Here is a 22,961-nt window from a genome sequence, read left to right as displayed (position 1 = left end):
TATATATGCATAGTATAAGTATATATATTTAGAGTAAATGTAATTTGCTTAACCACTATAGCGAAATGTTGCACTTAAAACTTTGCTGATACCTTGCCTTAGTCTTGCCGCAGAGCAGATGCGTGAGTGAAACTGATGGAACGTTCCGTGATGCACTGGACAGATCAACGTAATCGTGATCGGGTGACAGATAGTGTGAGACAGAGAGAGTGAGTGAGGAGAGTAAGAGTCTACGAACGTTTACAGCATTGAACTATTGACGGGTTTCTCTATTAACATGCTACATAGATGGTTGAACTGTTTTTACTTAAATAGTCGTATCTTTCTAGATTAAATGTGGTTTGGGGATTGCGTGTTGTTGTCAGCTTGTTGTGAGTATGGTTATGGGTTATGGGTTATGGGTTTGGGTTTGGGTATGTGTATGTGTGGGGCAGGTTGAGGCGCAAGGGCAAAACAAACAAAAGACGTTGCGCTTGAAAGGTATTCAGGGGTGTCGTGACGCAGCACAGTTCGCAGTTTAATTATACATCATAATATTACACACTTTATGATTACAGGGGCTATATAAAATATGCGTTAAAAGTTATTAAAAATCACGCTAAATCAAAAGGCCGCAAATAGTCGCCGATGTCGCGCATCTTTAGCAAATGAATCAGTTAAAAAGAGGGAAATTTAATTGGCGTTCGCTTGCATGTCGGCGCGCTGGTAAAAAAAGAAGAGAACTGAAGTAACAACAAAATTTAACCTACTACGAAAATTGTAAATAATCTAGTCGAGCGTCTCGAAGTAGTCCTGCGGATCCATATACATCGAAGGACTGCTTCCGCCACTCATGGATGCGGCTGCTGATGCCGCCGCAGACGCTGCTGCCGCTGCCGCCGCCGCCGCTGCTGCTGATGTTGAGGATGAGCTGACCCCGCGATAACGACCACGACGCAATGCACCCGGGCCCCCCCCACCCGTACTACGCATGCTGCTGCTGCTGCTGCCCGTCATGACAGGATCGTAGGTGCGGGATGAGGACGCTTCGGTGATGCCGGAGAGCGAGGACTTGCGTCGCCTCTTGTTGCGACGACGCCGGCGACGCTTGGTCGTCTGGACAGCCACCGCCGCGGTCGATGTGGAGGGTACTACGCTGCCCAGCGGTTCGGTCAGCACGCTGGTGCGCGGCAGGGTCAGCGTGGTCTCGAACATCTTCAGCAGCGTCGGCGAACTGGGTCAATTTTGCGGGAACACATCGTCGATGGTAATGAAAGCATCTTCGCCCAGCGAGTGCTGCCCGATCACCTTGATTAGCTCGGATGCATGAGCCACCAGGATTTCCAGCGCGGGAAGTTTCTCAAAGTTAAGGGACTCTGCAAGCGAAAGCCACACAGCAGAGCGTAAGATTGCAGTGGGGAAACGACTGGTGCCAAAGGACTTACCCAATATGGCCGAATTGAGCGTGGTGGAGACGTTTTCACGTCGCGAGGGGCACAAGAGCCAGCCGAGCGGACTGGACCAGGGGTTTGAGTAGGCAATCAAGCTAAATGCATCCTGCGAAATAAAATCGAAATCGGTGTAGAGTGGAAGCGCGAAGGCGGCTTTTAATAATAGGGGGATTTACCTCCAACATTTGACGCTCCTCCTCGGTCATGAGGTTATCCTTTTCCAGCTGCTGGCCCATGCTGGACAGCTCCTTGCCAAACTCGAGTATCTTCTCGATGACACGACCAGAGCTGCGAGATGACGGTGAAACGTCTACATCTGGGTGCGTTTGGGCAACCTTGATTAGCTTGATTCTCTTTCTGGTTTCTGATTTTTCTATTTCTATACCCATTTCCTCGTCGATGGCATCTAAAGAGTGGCGCACTCCACTGGCACTGGTGTCGGCATTGGCATTGCCATTGGAGCAGGAGTCGCCGCTGCCGTTAGAGTGGCTCTGGCACGGTTCCATCTCCACATCCATGCTGTTGGTGTCGTGCTCCGCGCACTTGTTGGAGTTGTCGTCCATGACCATGCTGCAAAAGGTGAGAAAAGCTCTTCAATAAAAACTCCGCCAAACACTTTAGTTTACGAACTTTTTCAGATCTTGCTTTTCGCCGCCCTCTAGTTTTATCACAGCTGGAATCGCAGTGTTGTTCTGTTGTGTTGGCTGGTTGCTCTGGCTGTTGCTGTGGCTGTGGCTGCTGCCCCCCTTGCTGTGCTTGAACGCCTTGGTTGACTGTATCACAGAGGTCTGATTTGTGGGCATGGTCTGCGTCGTGGCTGTGACTTTATTGTTGCCCGGCTGTTGGGTACAAAGACAAAGGACAATGTGACGTTGATGCCTTTAACCACTCAGGTCTTCGACTCACCTCGATGTCAGCTCCGTTGATCATTTCGATAAACTGACGACACTTCAGAGAGAACCACAAATTCTTGTTGGCCTCGAGCAGGCCGGGATACGAGCGCAGCGTGTGCTCAATGGCCTGGCTCATTTTGCCGGTCTGTATGAGCTCAATGATCTCTGGAAATATGGAAGATGGAAACAATTAGTTTCCCCCCGGTGCTTCAAAGGAACTCCACTACTAACTTTGTCGCGTCTTGATGGAGGCCAAGTCCTCTTCGAATGGCAGATTCGTGTAGCCGTTGAAGGCCTCGGCCGTCTTGCTGTAGCCGTTGTGCACCAGATAGGTGGAGACCAGCCTGCCAATAAAGGTGCAATACGATTAATGCTTGAAACTTGAGTGTTCTGCTGCACCACCCACCGATTCATTAGGTTCTCCGGCTTTTCCAGCAGATGTGGGTATCTGTCGATCTTGCGCAGAACATTCGCGCGCATCTCCTTCATCATGTCGAGGATTCTGTCGAATTTGAACGGCTCCTGGCCAAAGTTGGCATCGACCTCCTCACCGGGCGTCTGCAGACCCACTGTCGGATAGAGTTTTGTCTGTGGAAATACGGTTGAATGGAGGTTAGCCTTGGCAGGAGCGGGTGGACGGGTCGTCGACTACCAACCGGCAAGTCCCTAAATGCGATGCCGAGGTCCACGCCGTTCTTTGTGTAGAAGCAAGTGTTGTTCACGAAGTTCACGCAGCAGCCGATCACGTCGCCGGTGGTGAAGGTCGGTCCGTAGGTCTGGCCGTTGCCCGAGGAGCTAAACGAATTGCCGTCGTCGCCATGGTAACCGTACGACTGTTTGTCCCATCCTACTTGGGTTAAGGGGGGTGCGTTCATTAGGAAGTACGAGGGATTGCCCCTAACTAACCCTGTGGACACATACCTGGCAAGCGGTTCATGCGGAACTGCTGGGCAGTCAGGCCGATGCCCATATAGCCGTTGCGGCCCTTCGAGATGATGCGCACCTCGAAGTAGTACAACCCACAGGAGGATGGGATGGGGTAGGCGGTTCGCACGGAGGCGGCATCACTGTGCTGTTTGCCCACGCCTGCAACGGGAAAGGTTTCGCTTATAAAATCTACAATTTACAACACATTCATTTTCCATCTCTGTTTGACGCAGTAGCGCCACCTATACAACTTTGCACGCAACTCGGTCAGCTGTTCTGTTAATCAACATTCTGCGTTAACAGCACAACACTGGCTGTTGCACAGTCACGCGAATGAGCGTGGGAGAAGTGAATGCTGAAAAACAAAAGCTACAGCACAGCTGGTGCGGAAGAGCGGGACGACTGCAGGCACATCAAATGGCCATCAAAGTGCATTGGGTGTCGTTTCACTCCTCTACTCCTTGGGTGCGACAAATTTTACATATTACAGGACGATGTCCTCTGACAGATTTCTCACGTGCGAGTGGGATCAGTGGGTCGGGTAGCACTCACCTTTGTAGGTAACGCGCAGATTGTTCTGCGACAGTCCTATCGACAGACATTTGTCATGAGGACTCCAGCAGCGCGGCAACGGAGTCTCGGTCTCGTTCACATTGGGATAGAGTAGACGAAGCGGATCCACGCCCTGCTGTGTAGGCGGGTGACGTCCTCTGCCGGAGCGGGGCGAGCTCTGATTCGAGTTCTTCTGGGGGCAGTTGCCGGGGAACATGTCGTTGGTGAAGCGGCTCCCGTTGTTGCTGTAAAAATGACGAGTGCGTCTCGCTGCGGCCGCGTTGTTGTTATTGTTGTCGTTTTCCTGATCGTCGAAGGCGTCGTCGGCTGGAGTACCGGGGGCAGAGGGCGGGGTACCCAACTGTTGGTTCAGGGAGGCACGGCTCGCACTCTGGCCAGCGGTGATAGCGGCAGAAGAGTGGGTCGGCAGGACGGCCACCGAGCTCAGCCGCTGGCTGCCAGCGGATGTCGAGGGGGCCTGGTCGTCGATATCGCGGGGAGCGGAGACAGCGTCGTCGCCCTCGTCGAGGTCGTCGTCGTCGTCCTCGAAATCGTCGATGCGCTCCACGGCTTCGTTGGGAATGGCACCGGCGTCAATGGTATCCGCAATCGCGTTGGCGACTATGCCCACAGGCTGCTGCTGCTGCTGCTGCTGTTGTGGACTTCGCTCTCGCTCCGAATCGGAGTCCCCGTCCTCCAGTAGTGGCTGCTGCTGCTCTGGCTCTATTTCTATTTCTGGATGCTGCTGCTGCTGCTCGGGCTCTGGCTCCAGTAGTGGCTCTAATGCGGGTTGCGGTGCAGTCTGGTGAAAAGGAGGAGTAGGAGAGTGATGATCATGCGATGAATGGTCGTGACCTTCGTCTTCATCTTCTTCTGTATCAATGTTGAATAAAATGGCTGCACTGAATGACTGGGGATGGGGGACGGACGAGGAGGAGGAAGGAGAGGAAGATTCACTCATGGGCTCATGGGAGCCCCCGACTGTGGTTGCCGTTGCTGCTGTTGTTTCTACCGCTGCTGCTACTGGTGCGGCTGCTGCGGCTGCTGCGGCTGCTACTGCGTTCCTGCTGCTCCCACTGCTCGTGCTGCTGCTGTCCGAGGAAAAGTTTGGATGGTCGTAGTGGTCGTTGTCCATTGTCGACTCAACGATCTACTGAACGCGCGGTACTTGAGAGGTACTTGTGGCAGGGCACGGCACGGGGAAGAAGCACAGTTAGAAGAGAACGCTGCGAACACGAACGAAAATCATTTTGAGTGCGGATGGCTTTTCTTTCTTTCTGTTTCTGCGTGTGCTGTGAGAGGATGCTGTGTGTATACGGTGGGGGGTAGGCATGGTGGGAGGAAGGGCTGACAGGCAGGCAGGCAGCATACATCAACCTCAAATTGCAGTGTCCTTTGTCCGTTACTCCGTCCGTCTCCCTCGCTCGCAGGTTCTCTTTCATCATTGCACACTTTGGCTTTGGCCCGCTCGCTCTCTCGCTCGCTCCTGTCTCTTCTCTTCACTTTGCTTCACTGCTGCGACGCAGCTCTGACCCAAAATAACAGCAACAATTATTGCATCTCCAACCAAACAACAACAACATTTACAGGTTCGACGCGCAGCTGCAGCACCAATAACATGAACAACAACGACAAAAAGGAACAACAACTAGAGCAACAGCAACAACAACATCTACATGCACGAGAATTGCAGCCAAGGCAAAAAATCAATACAATAAAAATTAATTTACTTTTCCTGCTCTGCAGCAGCGTTAGATTAACAACATTTAAACGGAATAAAATGATTTTGCAATGCGTTTTTACGTCGTTCTTTTCGACGTTTTCTTTGTTTTCCCTCTAACCAACGAGTCACTGTCCACACAAATACACGTACAAATGGAGAAGAAAATTTTGCTGGGGCAATGAATTATTGTGAATTTGCTGATGGATTTGTCTGAATTGCATTCAATGCCATTGGCCCGAATGTTTCAATTAATGTTCACGAATAGTTAGTTACCTTTCTAGCAGTGGATACGCACTTTTTAAATTATTTTTTAATTTTGATTTCAGCTTCGAGTGAATCAGTGTGACCGCAGATTTTATCGATAAAATATACCGAAATATACCGTCTCATATTCAAGATATTCCATAAACATGCCAATGAAAAAAACGAACTTAGCCCACTTAACCCCCGCTCTATTTAAACAGGTGAACAACTTGAGTTAAACCGGACAAATTTAGTGTTTTTAAGTGTGCTTGTGTGTCAATCCTGTCCATCCTTTTTACTTGCAATAAAAATCACATTATTTTTTACGCGTTAAATTTTTCACGTTTTATCAGATTCGTAGAGTGTATTTTAATACGCACTGATCGACACGTTCTCTTCCCATGATCAGAAATAGTATATATGCTATAAATACTATCGATTATGGATAGTCGATAGAGCTGCGCGGCAAAATGGATTTGTTTGAAATTTGTGCTACAAGGACTGGGCAGCAGATCTGCCAGAATCTCAGAGCCAATACAACACAGCACTGTCAATTGCCTTCAAGGCGGGTCCAGCTTGCAATTCACAGTGCATTACGAAGCTTATTCCTGCTCTGAGAGTCGTGACCTTTGGGCCTTCAGCTATTACCCTTTTTGCCGAAACATTCCAATTGAATTAACACGACAATAGCTCGGTGTCCTTTGATTATTTTGTGCTTCCACATTAGAGGCAATTATCACTATTGTTTTAATTTTGAGGCCTTTGCTTTGTGTTGTGCAATTGGGCGAGTTCCAAGAAGAACATTAATCAAGCGACTTGACGTGTGAGAGAAATTAGTAATATACTCGGGGACATATACATATGTATATATTGTTTATTTTGTACGGATATGGAACTAAAAAAAAAGCTAAAAAAGGATACGCAATACTACGCCAGAAAGCACGTCCGTCTTTCCCAATTTATAGTATGTAGTTATCCATGTTTGCTTACAAGTTTTATACGAAAATTATACGCTAAGTAATCAATGATAAATCGATCTCCAGCACCGTCCTTCCGCTGTGCTTCCCTTAAGGACCATAGAAATGTTATTTGAATGGCTATGTTATACTTTGTATGAGAAGACAAGGAAATCCGTTTACTGATCAAGATCAAAATCATATGGTTCTAGGACCATCGGGCTGTGCATAGCCGCACTTCATTAGATTTTCGGGCAGATCGGCATTGTCGCCAAGGAATCGAATCGTAAAGCTATCGTGCAGACGACTGGCCAGCACTACGTCTTGCTCCTCGTTGAGTATTTTGCTCTTGAGATACTCCAAGCTCTCGGCGGCCGTTTTTGGGGAGAAATTTTTTTGTACGATGCCATCTATGTAGCAGCTAACGGAGCGATATGGCCGAAGACTGCCTATATCTCCGCATTTAGGGGCACAAACTCTGTATTGCCGTAGTCTACATATAAGATCTTGTAGTACCGGTCTGATTCCTCGATGATCTGGGCGCGATAATAGCAGCTATCGTTGTAGCGAGCCAAGACAATGTCCAACATATGCGCTTTTTGTTTGAACTGGACATCATTCTTGGTCCATACCAGAGGAGGAGAGCCATCCACAAATTGGGCATGGTACTACTCACATAGGTTATCAGTATTTTCACCATGCTTCCTAGTTCTCGTAAGAGCGGAGTATCAAACACGGTCTCTGCCCTTGGTGGCGCCCTGAGGTGCAAAGTGCTCATGCAGCAAACGACAGTGTCTGCCCAAGGGGAAACATGAATTGTGTCAAGACTTTTCTTAGAGGTTTGATTGTTTTCTATGCACAGACTTACCCTTGAAGCAGCCGTTGAGTTCCGGATCGTAGAAATTGCTTACGCAATTGAAACTTCTCATGCTACTTAGCAAGACATCGTGCAGACCAATAAGTGCTCGATCCCTTTTAGCTACCTTCGACATTTTTATCGAGCAGCTGCTTCACAGTACAAATATCATTCAAATCCATTACTTTCCAATCGGTTTAAGCACAATTTAATTCAATTAAACCGTAGTTTAACCGGCATAGCTTTCGAGCGGCATTTAGCGCCAAATACTGTAAACTATCAGAAATATACCGAAAATACGGCTCAGTACCAAAATATACCGTAAATATACTGATGAATTATTTGTACAATCCATATATGTATTTCTTGATTTTGATATTCGGTTTATTATTACTAGCTAGATAGTACATTCCGCACTAAACTCATAATTTTATCCGTTAGATGAATAAATTGTCTATAGATTGGCTACCTTTAAGAAATCCGTTTTATTGGACAGTTTATACAAAAGCTTTAAGCAAAAGATGTCAAAGCATAAAACTGAAGAGTCGAAAAACCCCACCACTGTCGGACAGTGGTTATTAAAATACTCTCCACGAATATTAGGAAACTTTAAGAACTTTAGCGCAGCTCAGGCGAAATATATCTTGGTAACTTTTTTTTAAGGAAAGAAAAAGGAAAAGGATTTTTTTCGCAATTTAGCTCAAGGATTTCACCTGTTTAAATGTAGGGGGTTAAGTGTGTTAAGATCAGTTTTTTCATCGGCTTATCGACACAAGTCGGCATAATTTTAACTGAGTACGGAGTTTTTTAATATTGGAATTTAATTTAGTAAAAATGGCCGCACAATATACTCAATTGCAACAGTGGTTTGGCCAGTACAAGCAGACGGTTACCAAATCGCTGCACGACACCAACAAACCCTGGACCAAGGTGCTGGATATCGTGGAAGAGCGGACTAGCGTTGACCGCCTGAACATATTTTTCGGTGAGTAGAAGATCCTGGTGTGGACGACGTCATCGCCCCCAGTTACTTAGGAGGACATCCAAGCACTTAACGGTTTCGCCAGTCCAAAAGATGCAATAGAGTTCTCTCACAAAGAAATGTATAAATAGCAACCTGTTATATATAGCATGGTAGACGAGGGGCTGTGACATGGCATTTAGTCCGTGGCAGGCAGCGGGGCAGGGGAAGGTGCCTAATTTGGGGATTAATCACTATCGTCAGCTTGGCAACTGCCGCTGCACCGTTTAAGCGTAATTAAAAGGTCTATCTCTGGGGTATAGTATCGGCGAGTACGCACGCACACCAGGTAGAATCTCTACATGAATATGTGTGGACATGTGTCAGCTTACGTATGCAGTGCTTGTGTGTGAGTGATAGCTTCCATGAAAAGTTTTTTGGTTTGTGCTTTTCTTTGTTTACTCTATCGAGAGTATGTTTTATCCGTCCGCTGAGCAATCATAGATTACCGTGTGGAGCATTGTACCGATCGGATCTCCAGATTGTCGTCAGCGCAAAAGGTCAGACTCGGTTTCGACTTCGCTCCGGACCAGCTCTCCTCTGCCTTCGTGGCGCTTTGCACACGTGTAAAAACGCTGGCTGGCAGGTGAGCGCGTGCCTCTGTGTGCGTGAAAGCCCCAGATGTGGCTCTGGGATTATATTATGCAAATAAAACACCGCCAATCGGTGCGACGAAATGTCCGGCTTCCCGTCATCTACATTGGCTCAGGTGAGTCCCCACCGATCCTCCTGCTGGCCCCCATCTCCGAACACCTTTGAACTGAACAATAAAACGCCCATAAGTATAATTAGCGAAATACTCATCGGCGGTCGGGCATGACATCATTATGCGGTGGATAGAGCGATCCGCGGCGAGTCCGTTGTGCTATTCTGTGCTGGCAAGGCGAGACTGACCGGGATCGGGCCGCCGTCAGGCATCAGGTGCAGAAGTCTGCAGATGACACTTGTGACAACAGCTGAATGGTTATAATTAGCCTCTCACAGCCTTGGGGCGGAACGGGGGACACCAATTAGGGCCCCAAATCAGGGAGGGCCGCAAGGCACCGTCCATCGGAAATGGACTGTAAGGATTCCTCAGAAATTTGGATTTAGCGGGGCAAAAATCTATGGATAAAATCTCGCTAGAAGCCGCCCCAACAGACCCGTGCTTACACAAACCGCCCCTGCACGATGCTGTGCGACAGCCAAAGGGCCCTTTTGCCACAATGGGCACAACCCAGTGGCCATCGAGACGGAGATCATGGCAGTTGATAGCGTGGAGAGTAAAGTGATCGAACTTTTCAAAGAGAATGCCTTGCTACGCTATGGTACAGACCCTGGGCCCTTTCCTGTAACCCTCCTTCCACTTTCTAACTGGTGTTCTTTTCCACTCTTCCAGGTGCCGCCGGCTTCTGCGTCCTCTATCTGATCTTCGGCTATGGGGCACAGCTGTTGTGCAACATTATTGGCGTGTTGTACCCGGCCTACATCTCGATCCATGCGATTGAGTCCAGCACCAAGCAGGATGATACCAAGTGGCTAATCTACTGGGTCACCTTCGGCATTTTCACGGTGATCGAGTTCTTTTCGGGAGTCCTGACCCACATCATACCCTTCTACTGGCTGCTGAAGGTAACCCATCGCATGGGATTGTATTGAAGATTGAACTAATTTCTCGTCTGTTTCAGTGTGCTTTCCTCATCTGGTGCATGCTGCCCACGGAGCAGAACGGCTCCACCATTATCTACCACAAACTGGTGCGACCCTACTTCCTGAAGCATCACCAATGTAAGTACAATATCCACTTCTCCCTAAACGAACCTAATGTGATTTTTCTTTCCATTGCAGCCGTCGACAAGCTGATTGACGATGGCATGAAGAAGGCAACCAATGTGCTGAAGCATGATTAGGAACAAGGTCTGCCGGCCGACCACTTCTTCATGCATTTGGTACTCCCGCCTGCACGCAGGATTTTTTTAGACAGCACGCAATTAGGGTTTGGTCACGTCGAATTGGTTACGTTTTCCAATAAATTTTAAATCTATCCGTTTTTTGTTGAGGCATCCAGTTTTGACTGTCGCTAACGTAGTTAACCAAGAAGAAATCTCGCTTGTTATACATAAATCGAAAACAGGGTTTTATTATTGATCTAACAATGCTCATGCGGACCCAGAAGCGGATTCGGCCTGGCCCGCTGCTGCTGCCTCCGCCTGCTCTTCGGCCAGCTTCCTACGGTTCCGCCAGGCAGTCATGTAGGTGCGTGGGTGGATGGGCAGCAGTCCGGCGACGCCCAGCAGCTCCGCAGCCGGGTCGGAGATGTGAGCTCCCTTGCCGAGCCAGAAGCGGATGCGTTCCGTGTTGAGCGCCACCAGGCGCTCGTTGAAGTCGTTGGGCAGGGGATCGTAGGAGCCGACCTGCTCGATCACAGGCTGGTGCTGGTTCTTGCGGCGCTGTGGGCACAATTGTTCGTGTTATTAGCCGCCTCTGTTACAACATCCCTGGGACAATATCCATACCTCCATGACGACAATGTGGTAGAAGGGCCGGTTAGTGCAGCCCAGACGCACGAAGCGGATGATCTTGGCCGAGTGCTTGTAGAAGCGGCCGATGCCACTAGCCGGCGACAGAGACATCCTCAAATATTTATGTTTAATTCAACTTTTTAACAAATGCAAGGTTATGCTGTGCTGCAGCGATGTAATTGCGATGGCTGGGCGATAGTTGTGCGCGCAGTAATCGATAGTATCGACAGCCCCAGCAGTGGTGGGATTTTTCCTCTCTTTTATGCTTCATCCTCTTTGGTTTAAACCTTTTTCTATAAACTATCCAATAAAAAGGATACCATAAAATTAGCTAATCCTGTAGATAACAGATTCATCAATCGGATAAAATTATGTGTTCAGGGTTGAGAGTTCTATCTAGCTGGTAATATTCAACCGAATATCAAAATCGAGGAATACTATTTCCGATCATGGGAAGAGAACTGAGGGTCAGGCGAATATATTTTACCGATAAGTCCGATAATACAACCCTGGCACCGTACGCAAGATGGCGACAGGCACGAACACTAAGGAATGCTCAGTGGTGTGTCTGTGTCTGTGAAAATAATATTGGAGGAAAAAGTGTGCGTTATTTTGTTTATAAATTTAATTGCAAAAACTGCACATCAGCACACGGCGCGTCCACACACCAACCCAACACACACATAGAAGTGCGGTGCGCCTTATCAATGAACCGAGTCGCAGCCTGAGACCTAGCGCCCTGGACCGAAAGGCACGCCACCGAAGTGAATTTGTTCGCAAGAACGGAAAAAAATGGCGCCCGCAGCCACAGAAGCAAACCCAAACCCAAAAGCAAAAGCAACTTGACTTTCTTTTCGGTCTATAGTTCGTCGCCGTACTCGTCTCGTCTCGTCGTCGACGACGAATTTTCGTTGCAGTGCGATCCCAAGTGAAAAATAATTAAATTGTTGTGTGTTGTTCTGCACAATACCAACACCATTACCATTACCGTTTGCACTTACTACTACTAGAGGAGGCTAGTATTTTGTACGTGATTTAATACCACATATAATACCAGCAACAGAGAAGTGCAATTACATTTGCGTTTGGAAATTTTGCGCTTTTTTTTCTTTCGCCTCCCTCCCTCCACCATACCATCACTTCCCACTCTTCTCTATCTGCCTCACTTGCTCCATTTACAATGTGCGCCGCCCAGAACCCACAGCCGCCCTTCGGCTACACCTGGGGCTTCGCAGACAACGGCAGCCGCACCGCCGAATCGGTTCTGGAAATATCGCCCAACATAAACTACACCGTCAGCGGGGAATCGGTAAGTAGCTCTAGCTCCTAGCTCCTGTATCTATACGTAAATTAGTTGCTGCAGTAGTTGCTACTACCCCCGCCCCTGCCGATAATCGAGTGCTTTTGCTAGTGCAGGCTGCTAGCTAAATAGCCAATTCGACCAGTCGCAGCCACCCACCACCCCCTAACCATGCCATCGCCCACGTAACAGTGTTGCTTTCCTACAGCGAATCGTGTTGGGCTCCCAACAACAAGAAAGCAAGCGCCACATATACTCGGGCAATACGTACAGCCATACATGCATACGTACATACTTGCAGGCAAGCGAGCGTGCATATATACACTACACTCGCTCACTCACACTCGCTGCTTTCGGCGACGGCGTGTATGTATACGGGAATACAAAAAGAAACGACAAGAGATATACATACGCACGTAGATACATATACTCGTACGCTTTATGTAACTGCGTTGTCATGCGAGGAAATCGGCGCTGTGTTAGAATTCTTTTACCATACATTTATACAAGTCGTATTCGTTTCCATTTCATTCGTAAACATTCATAATTTGGTATTTGTAAGCCGTGTGCGTATATATTTGTGTATGCAAAAAACCAGAGAAAGCACGCACCTGTACATGCTAGAAAGGGACGAAGAGAGAGTAGGGCTAGTGGGAAATGCAGCGACGCTTAATAATAATTAAAATTCCCATTAATAATGGGTTTGGCGGGGTGGAACATTCGTGGCAGTCTGGCTGGCAAAAGCAATCGATTGAATCGATAATTCGTACTTCCTTGATTCTGATTATTATATATCGTTAACCCTCCCTACCCCCACCGCTTGAGTTATTTTTATATTATAATTATTCTTATGGTTTCTCTGTTGTTTTGTTTTGTTTGTTCGTTTTCTGGTTTCATTTGGTAAGCAACAATTTTCAGTTACACAATTGTCCATTGGGCCAGAAGTAAACCCTGGAGTGCAACCCTCCCTCCCCGCCCCACACCAATTCGCCGCAATTCGGCCGTTCCGTTTTCTTCTCTAGTGTGCGTCAGCATCGAATTCGCCGCTCGCTAAATACACACGCAATTGTATGTATGCGTACATATAAATATGTGTATGTATGTGCAGCGCAGCCAACACCAGTGCCAGAAATGACGTGTTCTGGTGTGCGTTTTGTTTCACGCGTGTGTTTTGATTACTTTTGCGTTCCAATTGTGCGAGAGAAAAAGAGAGAGATAGAGAGAGAATGAAAAAAGGCGCGCATTTTGCCGACCTCTCTCTCAACCCACCTCCTCCCCTCCTCTACCTGCGTGCCTCGTACTCCTCTTTATCATCTGTTGCCGCACCGCTGCCTGCCTGCGCAGGTGTAGCGACGTGGTTATCAATCAGAGCCAGACGAATGAGCATCAAACAACTATAACAAGAACAACAACCAGAGAAGAAGCCACAATTTGAAGCCCACTGTCCCACTACTGCTTCTACTACTACTACTACTACTAACCATAGCGTGTGGCAACTGTACTAATTTATAGCCTAACTCCATCGTCTTGACTAAAAAAAAATGCCCTACCCCCCCCATTAGGCCCATTGGAAGAATTGCATTCCTGTACTTTGTTCGGTTCTTGGGGACGCAGATCCACAGTATCCAATAAAACACTAACAGACCAATATATAACTGGTGGGAGCCATGGAAAGAACACACCGCGTCCATCCATCCATTATCAATCTACAATCAAGCAATCTCAAGCCACAAAAACCCTTTCCAGATGCCCTATCTGCTGTCCACGGATGGATCATTGGCCGTACAAAAGGATGTCAAAGGTGCTCTAACCGGCAATAAGGGGAATGTTGTGCGTCGCATGTACGTTGTGAACGATCCTTCGTTTCCGCCCGGTACACAGAGGTGCGTTCAGAATCTATCAACAGAATAATCATTCAAGCAGCCACCCAAAAGAGAAAGCAACCAACTAAGCATTCTTCTCCGTTTGCTCCCACTCTTCCTCTTCTCTATCTATTTCGTTCCATTTACAGAGTAATTACCACTGGGGGAGGCTCGTCGGTAGTCAAGAAACAGGATTCGCAGCAGCAGGTGCTGAGCCTGGACAAGAACTGTAAGTGGTCGTATCGATATATGCATCGGTGCAGCCGTCATCGAGGCATCTATCCGTGTTGCACGCGTTGCTGTTGTGATTATCCATCTATTTGGGGTTTTTGTTAATCGATTGTTTTCTCTCTACTCCCGTTTTTTTTATTCTCGCTCGATCTCGCTCGCTCTTGAACCAACCCGTAACCGAACCCCCCGAACCCATCATCTCCCACCTAACCCCACCACTGTCTATGTTCGCTGCGCTGCGCTGTGCTTGTGTCTGTGTGTGTGCGTGTTACTTGTAATTGCTATTGCACCACCACCACCACCACCACCCCACATCACCCCCTATCCGCACCACATCATCATCCATCACCTAACTGATTGCAAACTACACTACACACACCTCATGGCACCACATTACAACTCATCTCTTGGTGGGCGGCGGGCGCGGTCTGAACGAACACATCTACAACACAGATCTCCTGGTCGATCAGGCAACTGCCGCAGCAGCAGCAGCCGCGGCTGCCGGGGATCCCTCGGTTGCCCACCACCACACATTGACCAACGGTAGTATTGTCGATGCTAAGACCGGACAGACGGTGCTGACGGCGGGCTCCGCGGCGGCAAAGTCGCACTTTGGGTCAATTGGGGCGCTGCACCTCACCCAAGAGGAGTGCAACGAGATCCTGATTAAGCGCGCCATCGCTGCCGGCCACCATCAGACGCACACAATCACCGCTGCCGACGGATCGCATCATCATAGCTCGGCGTCTGGCGCGACACCAAGTAAGCATCTCAAATCTGTGATTGTTGATTACCCAAATCCTCCCGCTCCTGCTCCTCCAAACTGTTCCTCCTACTGAACCCACTGATCCACTTTCCTACACCAATACCAATACCAATACCGATACCGATCCTCGTACTCCCTGTACTTGTGCGATGCACATCACTGCCGCCACTAGCACCACTGCCACCACTACCACAACCACTACCACCACCCGATTGATGTAAAATCCCGCAGTATCCGCACCCGGCATTGGCATATTCTCGGTTCTGGTTGCTTTATCCCCATATTCCGGTTGCATTACGTTATTTTACGTAAAAATATTCGATTTAATTTGCTATTGCATTTATTGTTTTTGATTTATAATTTGATTTAAGTTCGCTTTCGTTTGGTTCGTACTTTGATTTTCGTTTGTTTCTTCTCTTTTGTATTTTTTGTCTCTTTCTCTTGAATTCCATTTGGTTTCTGTTCCGTTGGCGGCGCAACAACACTCTTAGGTGACATACTTCCTGGTATTTCAGTTCAAGTCCAGAAAGTAATACAAGGACTCGAAGAGAACGAGGACTCGCAGGGCGACGCACCCAACTTAAAGTTGGAGCCAGGCACATTAGAGTTGTCCCCAAAGACCGAACTACAGGAATCAATGCATTTCAGCGAAGTAAGCCAACAATATCCACCATACATATACCACATCCCACTCGATCCCAATCGAAACACATGCCAAATTCAATTCCACGGGACTCAGGACTCGCCTCCTGGAGAACGCCAAGAGTCTGCCAAGAAAAGTAATCCATCTGCAACACGCCTTTCTCTCCCCGTTCTAGACGGACGCCACCATCAAGAAGGAACGCCCGTACAGTTGTGACGAGTGCGGCAAGTCCTTTCTGCTCAAGCATCATTTGACAACACACGCACGCGTGCACACAGGTGGTTGTTCTTGTTCCTATCCCTCTACCCCTATCCAGCGAGCGGGTCTAACCACTATGTATGCTTTCCTTTCCCCCTCGACAGGTGAGCGACCCCATATCTGTTCCCATTGCGGCAAGAGCTTTGCGCACAAACACTGTCTGAACACGCATCTACTGCTGCATTCAACCGACCGACCCTACCAGTGCCAGGAGTGCAAGAAGAGCTTCACCCTTAAGCATCATCTGCTGACGCACTCGCGCGTCCACAGCCGAGAACGACCTTTCGTGTGCCAGGAGTGCGGACGTGCCTTCCCACTCAAGCGGCACCTGGTCACGCACAGCAAATTCCACGCCGGCGAACGTCCATACGTCTGCGAGGAATGCGGTGAGAGCTTTGCCCAGGAAAACCATCTTATTATGCACTCGCGGTGAGTCTTGCTTTTCCCTTCGGGAGTCATGTCTGATCCGATCTAAACCGGCTCCGTCTCTCTTTACCTTTGGACAGCTTCCATGGTTCATTGAATCCATTTGTTTGCGCTGAGTGCGGTGCCTCGTTTCCACGCAAGTTCCAGTTGGTGAATCACGGACGCATACACGGCAAGATCCCCCACTCCTGCACCGTTTGCGGAAAAGAGTTTTTACAGAAGCGAACGCTAGTTTCCCACATGAGGTGAGTTCGAAATTAGTCCCGGCTAATGGAATGAGCCCCTAATTAATGTTTCATGTCTCAGACGTGTACACACCGGCGAGCAGGCGCATCCCTGCGTCAGCTGCGGCGAGGGATTCCTCACCAAGGCTGAGCTGCACCAGCACGTTCGGGCAGCGCACAATGGCGTCAATCCCAACACGAGCAGTGCCACCATCATTGCCAACCAACAGGTATATAGACAATCGATTTCACCATGATCTTCGGCAGGGACCAACTTATCCAAGTTTATCGATTTCAAGCAGCTGCAACAGCCCCACCACCATCCGGGACAGCATCCGCAGACGATCACCGTCGTGAGTAACCCGGGCAACTCTACGCTTCTCACGGTCTCCACCACGGATGCCAATGGTGTGGCGCGTCCGCAGTTCGTTTGCCGGTAAGTTTTCATCGAATCTCTCACTGAAATAAACGCCTAATATTTTGGTTTATTCTCCCTGAAGCGAGTGCGGCAGCGCCTTCAACAGTCGCGAGGCCTTGGCTCTGCATTTGCGACTGCACACCGGCGATAAGAGTCTGATGACCGATTTGTGCGCCTTGACGGCAGCGCTGCCGGGTCACTTCTTGAGCACGGCCAGCCTGAACCCGGGCACTGTGGTGACAGCCAATCCGAATTTGGTGGGCCAGAACCCAGTCCCCGTGCAGATCATATCGTCCACCGGCCAGGTTATGTCGCAGACTACGCTGGTGCAGGCCGCCAACTCGACCCATCCGCAGGCCGTAGTCACTGCCGTGCCAACGATGCCCGTTCATCAGCAACAGCACATGCAGCATGTTGCCCAGCAACAACAACAGCAGCAGCAGCAACAGCACGTGGTCAATGTGGTGCCGGCCAATAAGCCCAAGTCGCATTTCTGCGCCAGCTGTGGCAAGGGATTCGCCGCCAAGCACGGCCTCATGCAGCACAACCGCCGCCACCCGAACGGCGGCTGTACGGTGCGCACTCACGTCTGCGAGTGCGGAAAGGCCTTCTTCCAGAAGAACCATCTAATGCTGCACCAGCGCCAGCACTTGGAGACGAAGCCAGCCATATCACAGCAACAGGTATGCTAGAGTCCAGATCAGACAAGTGCCTCTCCTTCTGAGAATCCAGATAAAATAAAAAATTAAAACAGATATCCAGACCCCCGACACTATGTCTCTGTTCTTTCGATCGTTCCGCTTCGAAAAAATGCTTTCATTAAACTACTTAGTTAGCCTTAAGTCCACGTAATTCTATTGGGAGTAAGTTAGACAGCCCTAACCCGATTGTACATTATTCAGCACATAAGCAATGTTAACAAATCCACAATAAACGATCCTGATTGGCATATTTTGACCAAGAAATCACTAAGATTGGGCGTTTCGGTCGGTCAGCAGACTACTCTCAGGCTATGCTCTCAGTGTGACTCCGTAATCCCCTTCCACCAAATCTAGCTCTGTGGATGTCAAGTCCCTTAGGTTACTTTAAGCAATGTTCTTTTGCTCTGCGTCTGCGTCTGCATCTATCCATCATTTGTCTATCTACCTAATCATCTGGCCATCTATTCCACATACTCCACCATATATCACTCTACCAATGAAATCGAATCTGAAACATAATCGCATATCCTTCTCCAATACTTTGCAGCTTGTTGTACCGACTACTTCTTACTAAGAACTAAACGAAACAGAAAAAAAGATAACAAAACAGAAACATACAGAAAGAAACAGAATTGCCACAAAACTGAAAATTAAGCCAATTAATCAAAAAATAAACCAACTCTCGAACGACATCCATATGCAAAAACCGCATCTGCACCTGCACCTGCACCTCAAACCAGGCGGCGCTGCTTGATCCTTTGGGGGACATCAGTCGGGTCTGTGGCCGAGTGTGACTGTGCCTGTGTGTGTGTGTGTGCTGCGTGTGCCTCCCCTCCTTGACGCCTCGACGCCTGGTAGACTATAAATCAAAATAAACCCATAACTCTATAATTCTACGCTGAATAAAATCCCAATCGAAATCAAAATCCGTTCAGTGGCTTCAGGTTGCGCGTTTAGGTGTGTATGAACTATCCAAATTATCGCTAATCGTTAAGTGTCTATATCTCTGGTAATCTCTTTCGTTATTTGTTGTAAATGCTGCTCTGTTTGTCTGGTATGCAAATGTAGTCCTAAGTAAGATATATTATTGACCTGCCTGCATCTGTCTTGTCTTCCTCTCATCTGTCTATTTTTTATGCTTTCTCTGTTCTAAGTATTTTCCCCTGCTACTCGATTACTCCACCTCTTGCCTGAGCGTAAGCTTTAGTTTAGTTTATACATATTACTTTGCTGCATACCTAGTCTTGGCCCAGAGTTTGTCCCAGGCTTTAGCTAAAAGTTTGCCCTTCCCCACTTTTGCAGGAGCAGCAACAACAGGAGGCGGCCGTGGCAGCGTCAGCGTCTGGACAGCAACCGGTGCAGGTGCAGATCCTGCCTGATGGCCACATACACGGCAAGGTCATCAAGTACGAGATCTGCCGCAGTGTGCTGCCAGAGGATCAGGCCACAGCACAGCAACAGCAGCAGGCAGGCATGGATGTGGAGTAGCCGAGAGCACCTCGACGTGGAATGTAAATAAATGTAGATGACTAGGACACACGCCGGATACGAACATGGACACGGACACGGATATGGACATGGACATGGACATGGACACAGAGACAGACACGCACATCCCTCCCAGAAGTGTCCTCAACTTTGGCGCACGCGGCGATTCCCGTAACTGTAATGTTTTAGTTAGTTCTTAGGCTAGCGGATAAGTTATCGGATTATCGGATAAGTAAGCGTTATACACATGCATATACTACCTACCTACCACTTACATATACCTATGTAACACCCTTTTACATATACATATACACAGACGTATATATATATATATACATACATATATATATATATATATTCGATATATATAGACGTACGCGTAGTGTATCTGTTAATTTTGCGATGCGTTGGTCGCATCTAAAACATCAACCTGATTGCGTTGCGAGTTTTAAAGAATTACGTTCGATGGTTTAATGCATTACCCGACTTTTACTAACAAATATACAACCATATATAGGACTAACATATATGCTAAGTGTAAAATGTATACATATAAACAGAAACAAAAATATACATAGACCACTACGGATAGTTGTAGACACTAGCAGGCGTTGCACTTGAAGAATACGTAACCGGCTCCAGTGGGAGTTTAGTGGAGTGGGTGAGGAGTGTCGAGCGAGTGGAGAGTGGAGCGTGGGCATTCCTGCCGAGACTCGAGCGATTGTACATACAAAAAAAAAAAAGAATACAGAAGCAACGACCCGAAGAACAGAACAGGTCCGAGATGGAGTGTGAAGTGCAGTAGGTGCCTGGCACAGTAACTAGCTAACAGATACTATATCTAACACGAACCGCAGCAGGCATATGAAGCAAATCTTTAGACTTAAGAAACCGTAGGATACAATATTTACCACACACACACACACACACATACTTAGGGAGAAGATGACGACACCGGCCTATCAAGGAGAAACTCAGAAAATAATCAGCATAAACAAGCAGCTACTTGCATTCACTGACCTTCCCCTGATCCCGAGATCAGATCAGATCAGATCAGATCCCACATGCCCGTTCGGCGACGAATATCACACTGTAAAAAGTCTACTTTAAGACCGGAGAGTACGTGGGCGTGGTGATGGTTGGGGTGGGTGCAGGCAGAAGTACGAGTAATTGGTAATTATCGCAATCTGATAAATGAAACAATAATTAATGAACCTACACTAAGCATATATTTTAATATGTAAGCCTTAAAGAAATACAAACAGAAAATATGAATAATAATAAACAAAGAAAATGTGTGACTTTAGTGTTTGTCAAGGGACTCTGATCTTTTTCGCTGGAATATATACTTGCATATGTAGAGGCTATTTCTTATCTAAACTTTCGTATAAAGCAACGATCGGTCAGTGTTCTACCTATATGTAGATAAGACTAGCGCCGCAAAACAGTTCTTAACATTTTACAAGTGCAGTATTGTCGAAGGAACTTTCTTTGTGTCATATATGTATGTATTCTGTTTCGTCGTATGAATGAATAATCTATAAATATATTTGCTGATTAAACAAGCGAACGCAAACATTTGCCACTTTGCCTGTGAGTCAATTCCCGTGCCATTTCTCGACCGCAAATCCATCGAATAATTTCGGTAGTACTGCTGCAAAGTACCTCCTATGCAAATTCCATTCGAAAATTCGAGTTTGATAAGATAAAAACGAAATGCTTGAAATACCCGTACGGGTGCTTGTGTAAGCACAATGTTTTGGCTAATGATTTTGGTGTACACTTCGTATATGGGAGGTTGTCTCCGGATAGGCCCGGGCACGTCGGAAACGTTCAACATGCGCCACAACCGACGCGGCGACCCGTAGTCATTACAATTCATTGATCAGCGAGTACTTTTAATTGTTTATAATTTTTTGAGCGACGAGTATAGTATAATTTATTCCACTGCTACGTGACTGGGCCTCTCCATGCCCATATGGGCATCGTTTGGACATAGTTGGACAGTTTGGCAGCGAGAAAATGCTGTTTGCAGGCCCTGCCCTAAAAGTACATTGTGTAATGGTCCAGTACTCGTAAAAACTGATTCGGAGATCCGAGTTATTTCGGCCGCCTGCCAAATAAGGGCCGACATGGACACGTTACCTTGGAGTGCATTTCGGTTTATTGTTGAATTAAAATTAATTGAACTTGGGGCTACAGCAGCAACTACTCCGACTGCCAAAAGTTGCGCATAAATTTCGTGTACGCCTCTGTCAGTGTCGCCTCAGAATTCAATTTCAATTCCAAGGAAATCTGTGAGACGGCGAGATGTCATCATCTACAGTCGCTACAGTAGAGATCTGCTGGGATGCGTATCTAATTAGTCACTCCGCGAACGAGCACTGCACCCAGTGGCATAGTTTCCAATTGGCATTTGATCTGAATTGCAACTTGTACCAGTTCCAGCGCCAGGTCTAGTTCCAGCTGCAGTTCCCATTTGCCCCATGCCCATGCCCATTCCCATGTCTGAGCGTCCGCTCTGTTCGTGTGCTCTGCTCTGTGAATGCTAAGCAGTCTCCACTGTATTCTCCACTTAATTTTGCATTGTATCTTTTCTCTATTTGTGTTTTTCGTGTGCTTTTATTATGTGAGTTTCGGCGGCAAACAAGTTTTGATTGCTTTTGGCTTCGCATGAAAATGAGCTTCAGCACAGAGCCGTCCCGTCGTTGCTCATACGACGTGTATGACGTCAGTCTTGAATTAGGCAAGAATTAGACCTGCGGGTATACGTATGTAACTTGTATGCACTTGTACTCGTCCACCCTCGATCCGGAGGCCGAGCCGGGGTTCTCTTGGGAGGCACTCCCACTTTGGGCATAGCCGCTTGCCGATACTTTTCATTCGCACCCACCAAAGGCCGTTATAAATCAATTGGGCCATTGCTCATATATAAATCTTGATCCGAATGGAGCTTACTCAGCTCTCTGGTCGGCACTGGAGCTTGGGGTCTGGTCTGGTCTGGACTGGTATTGGCGGGGGCGCCCACGTAGCGCCGTCGGGCTAGACGAGTGAAAAAGTATCTCCAAACCTGGCGAACATGCTGCTGCTGACTAATCAACGTCAGATACTATTCATAATTTAATTGTGCATCCGCCAGACACAGTCGGAGACCAATTTTGTATTTGCCGATCTGGGTTTTTGGATGGTTCTGCGCAGGCGCACGCCCTGCACCTTCGTGTGTGTCTGCCCGCCTCTCTGCTTCTGGCTCTCAATGTCCCTCTTTGTTGGCAGTCTGTCGGCCATCATACATCTGTTTGTTTTGTTTTATGGCCACTTTCACAAAAGATCGATATTCGTGTTGTGTTTATTACCCGTATCTATCGCATAGGGTATTATGATTTTTAACAGAACTTTGCCGGAAAGTAAACGAAGTGAACGGCTTCATATAGCATACTCATTCTCATGTCGATTTCTGTGCAATATTATCCCTATATTTGACAGAAATTAGCTGGAAGAACCTATGGTTAATTTGATCAACATTTCATGACTTAATTATATAA

At 47.7% G+C, this 22,961-nt stretch overlaps 6 protein-coding genes across 27 annotated transcripts; 2 read left to right on the top strand and 4 right to left on the bottom strand.

Annotated features, from left to right (window-relative positions):
• Window positions 1-380: 380 nt before the first annotated feature.
• Window positions 381-1,212, bottom strand: LOC108158517 (putative protein TPRXL). The gene has a single exon (XM_017290896.2). It carries the CDS (start codon window positions 1,192-1,194, stop codon window positions 769-771), a length of 426 nt encoding a protein of 141 aa, XP_017146385.1. The 5' UTR covers window positions 1,195-1,212; the 3' UTR covers window positions 381-768.
• LOC117185939 (ran-binding proteins 9/10 homolog) lies at window positions 1,194-5,886 on the bottom strand. 2 transcript variants are annotated; one of them, XM_033391306.1, is made up of 12 exons: window positions 5,799-5,885; window positions 3,803-5,028; window positions 3,245-3,409; window positions 2,980-3,170; window positions 2,730-2,911; window positions 2,555-2,667; window positions 2,337-2,488; window positions 2,061-2,269; window positions 1,816-2,000; window positions 1,607-1,746; window positions 1,425-1,536; window positions 1,194-1,355 (listed from the first exon to the last, which is right to left on the bottom strand). In XM_033391306.1, the coding sequence occupies exons 2-12, from the start codon at window positions 4,935-4,937 to the stop codon at window positions 1,219-1,221; spliced, it is 2,721 nt and encodes a 906-aa protein (XP_033247197.1). In that variant the 5' UTR covers window positions 4,938-5,028; window positions 5,799-5,885; the 3' UTR covers window positions 1,194-1,218. The 2 variants fall into 2 exon arrangements, with proteins under 2 accessions (XP_033247197.1, XP_033247196.1); XM_033391305.1 differs by having other exon boundaries at window positions 1,607-2,000; window positions 2,980-3,173; window positions 5,799-5,886.
• A 746-nt stretch (window positions 5,887-6,632) lies between these two features.
• Window positions 6,633-7,850, bottom strand: LOC108158516. The gene is made up of 2 exons (XM_017290893.2): window positions 7,593-7,850; window positions 6,633-7,519 (listed from the first exon to the last, which is right to left on the bottom strand). The coding sequence occupies exons 1-2, from the start codon at window positions 7,714-7,716 to the stop codon at window positions 7,218-7,220; spliced, it is 426 nt and encodes a 141-aa protein (XP_017146382.1). The 5' UTR covers window positions 7,717-7,850; the 3' UTR covers window positions 6,633-7,217.
• Window positions 7,851-8,332: 482 nt separating this feature from the next.
• On the top strand, window positions 8,333-10,624 carry LOC108158513 (receptor expression-enhancing protein 5). 3 transcript variants are annotated; one of them, XM_017290889.2, is made up of 4 exons: window positions 8,333-8,565; window positions 9,980-10,212; window positions 10,269-10,368; window positions 10,429-10,624. In XM_017290889.2, the coding sequence occupies exons 1-4, from the start codon at window positions 8,415-8,417 to the stop codon at window positions 10,488-10,490; spliced, it is 546 nt and encodes a 181-aa protein (XP_017146378.1). In that variant the 5' UTR covers window positions 8,333-8,414; the 3' UTR covers window positions 10,491-10,624. The 3 variants fall into 3 exon arrangements, with proteins under 3 accessions (XP_017146378.1, XP_017146379.1, XP_017146380.1); XM_017290890.2 differs by lacking the exon at window positions 8,333-8,565 and adding an exon at window positions 9,060-9,310; XM_017290891.1 differs by lacking the exon at window positions 8,333-8,565 and adding an exon at window positions 9,827-9,908.
• Window positions 10,625-10,696: 72 nt separating this feature from the next.
• Window positions 10,697-11,304, bottom strand: LOC117188304 (probable 28S ribosomal protein S16, mitochondrial). Its single transcript, XM_033391939.1, has 2 exons — window positions 11,097-11,304; window positions 10,697-11,030 (listed from the first exon to the last, which is right to left on the bottom strand). Exons 1-2 carry the CDS (start codon window positions 11,211-11,213, stop codon window positions 10,740-10,742), a joined length of 408 nt encoding a protein of 135 aa, XP_033247830.1. The 5' UTR covers window positions 11,214-11,304; the 3' UTR covers window positions 10,697-10,739.
• A 331-nt stretch (window positions 11,305-11,635) lies between these two features.
• On the top strand, window positions 11,636-20,188 carry LOC108158505 (zinc finger protein 2). 19 transcript variants are annotated; one of them, XM_033391934.1, is made up of 13 exons: window positions 11,636-12,128; window positions 12,298-12,411; window positions 14,149-14,285; window positions 14,414-14,493; window positions 14,949-15,257; window positions 15,717-15,913; window positions 16,080-16,185; window positions 16,267-16,591; window positions 16,669-16,833; window positions 16,895-17,042; window positions 17,097-17,248; window positions 17,313-17,913; window positions 19,234-20,188. In XM_033391934.1, the coding sequence occupies exons 3-13, from the start codon at window positions 14,149-14,151 to the stop codon at window positions 19,417-19,419; spliced, it is 2,406 nt and encodes an 801-aa protein (XP_033247825.1). In that variant the 5' UTR covers window positions 11,636-12,128; window positions 12,298-12,411; the 3' UTR covers window positions 19,420-20,188. The 19 variants fall into 19 exon arrangements, with proteins under 19 accessions (XP_033247825.1, XP_033247823.1, XP_017146357.1 ...); XM_033391932.1 differs by having other exon boundaries at window positions 11,636-12,411; window positions 15,777-15,913; XM_017290868.2 differs by having other exon boundaries at window positions 11,636-12,411; window positions 15,753-15,913.
• Window positions 20,189-22,961: the final 2,773 nt, after the last annotated feature.

This window comes from Drosophila miranda, chromosome 3 (genome assembly GCF_003369915.1).
Source record: "Drosophila miranda strain MSH22 chromosome 3, D.miranda_PacBio2.1, whole genome shotgun sequence".
NCBI lineage: Eukaryota > Metazoa > Arthropoda > Insecta > Diptera > Drosophilidae > Drosophila > Drosophila miranda.
This window is presented reverse-complemented; position numbering and strand designations above follow the sequence as displayed.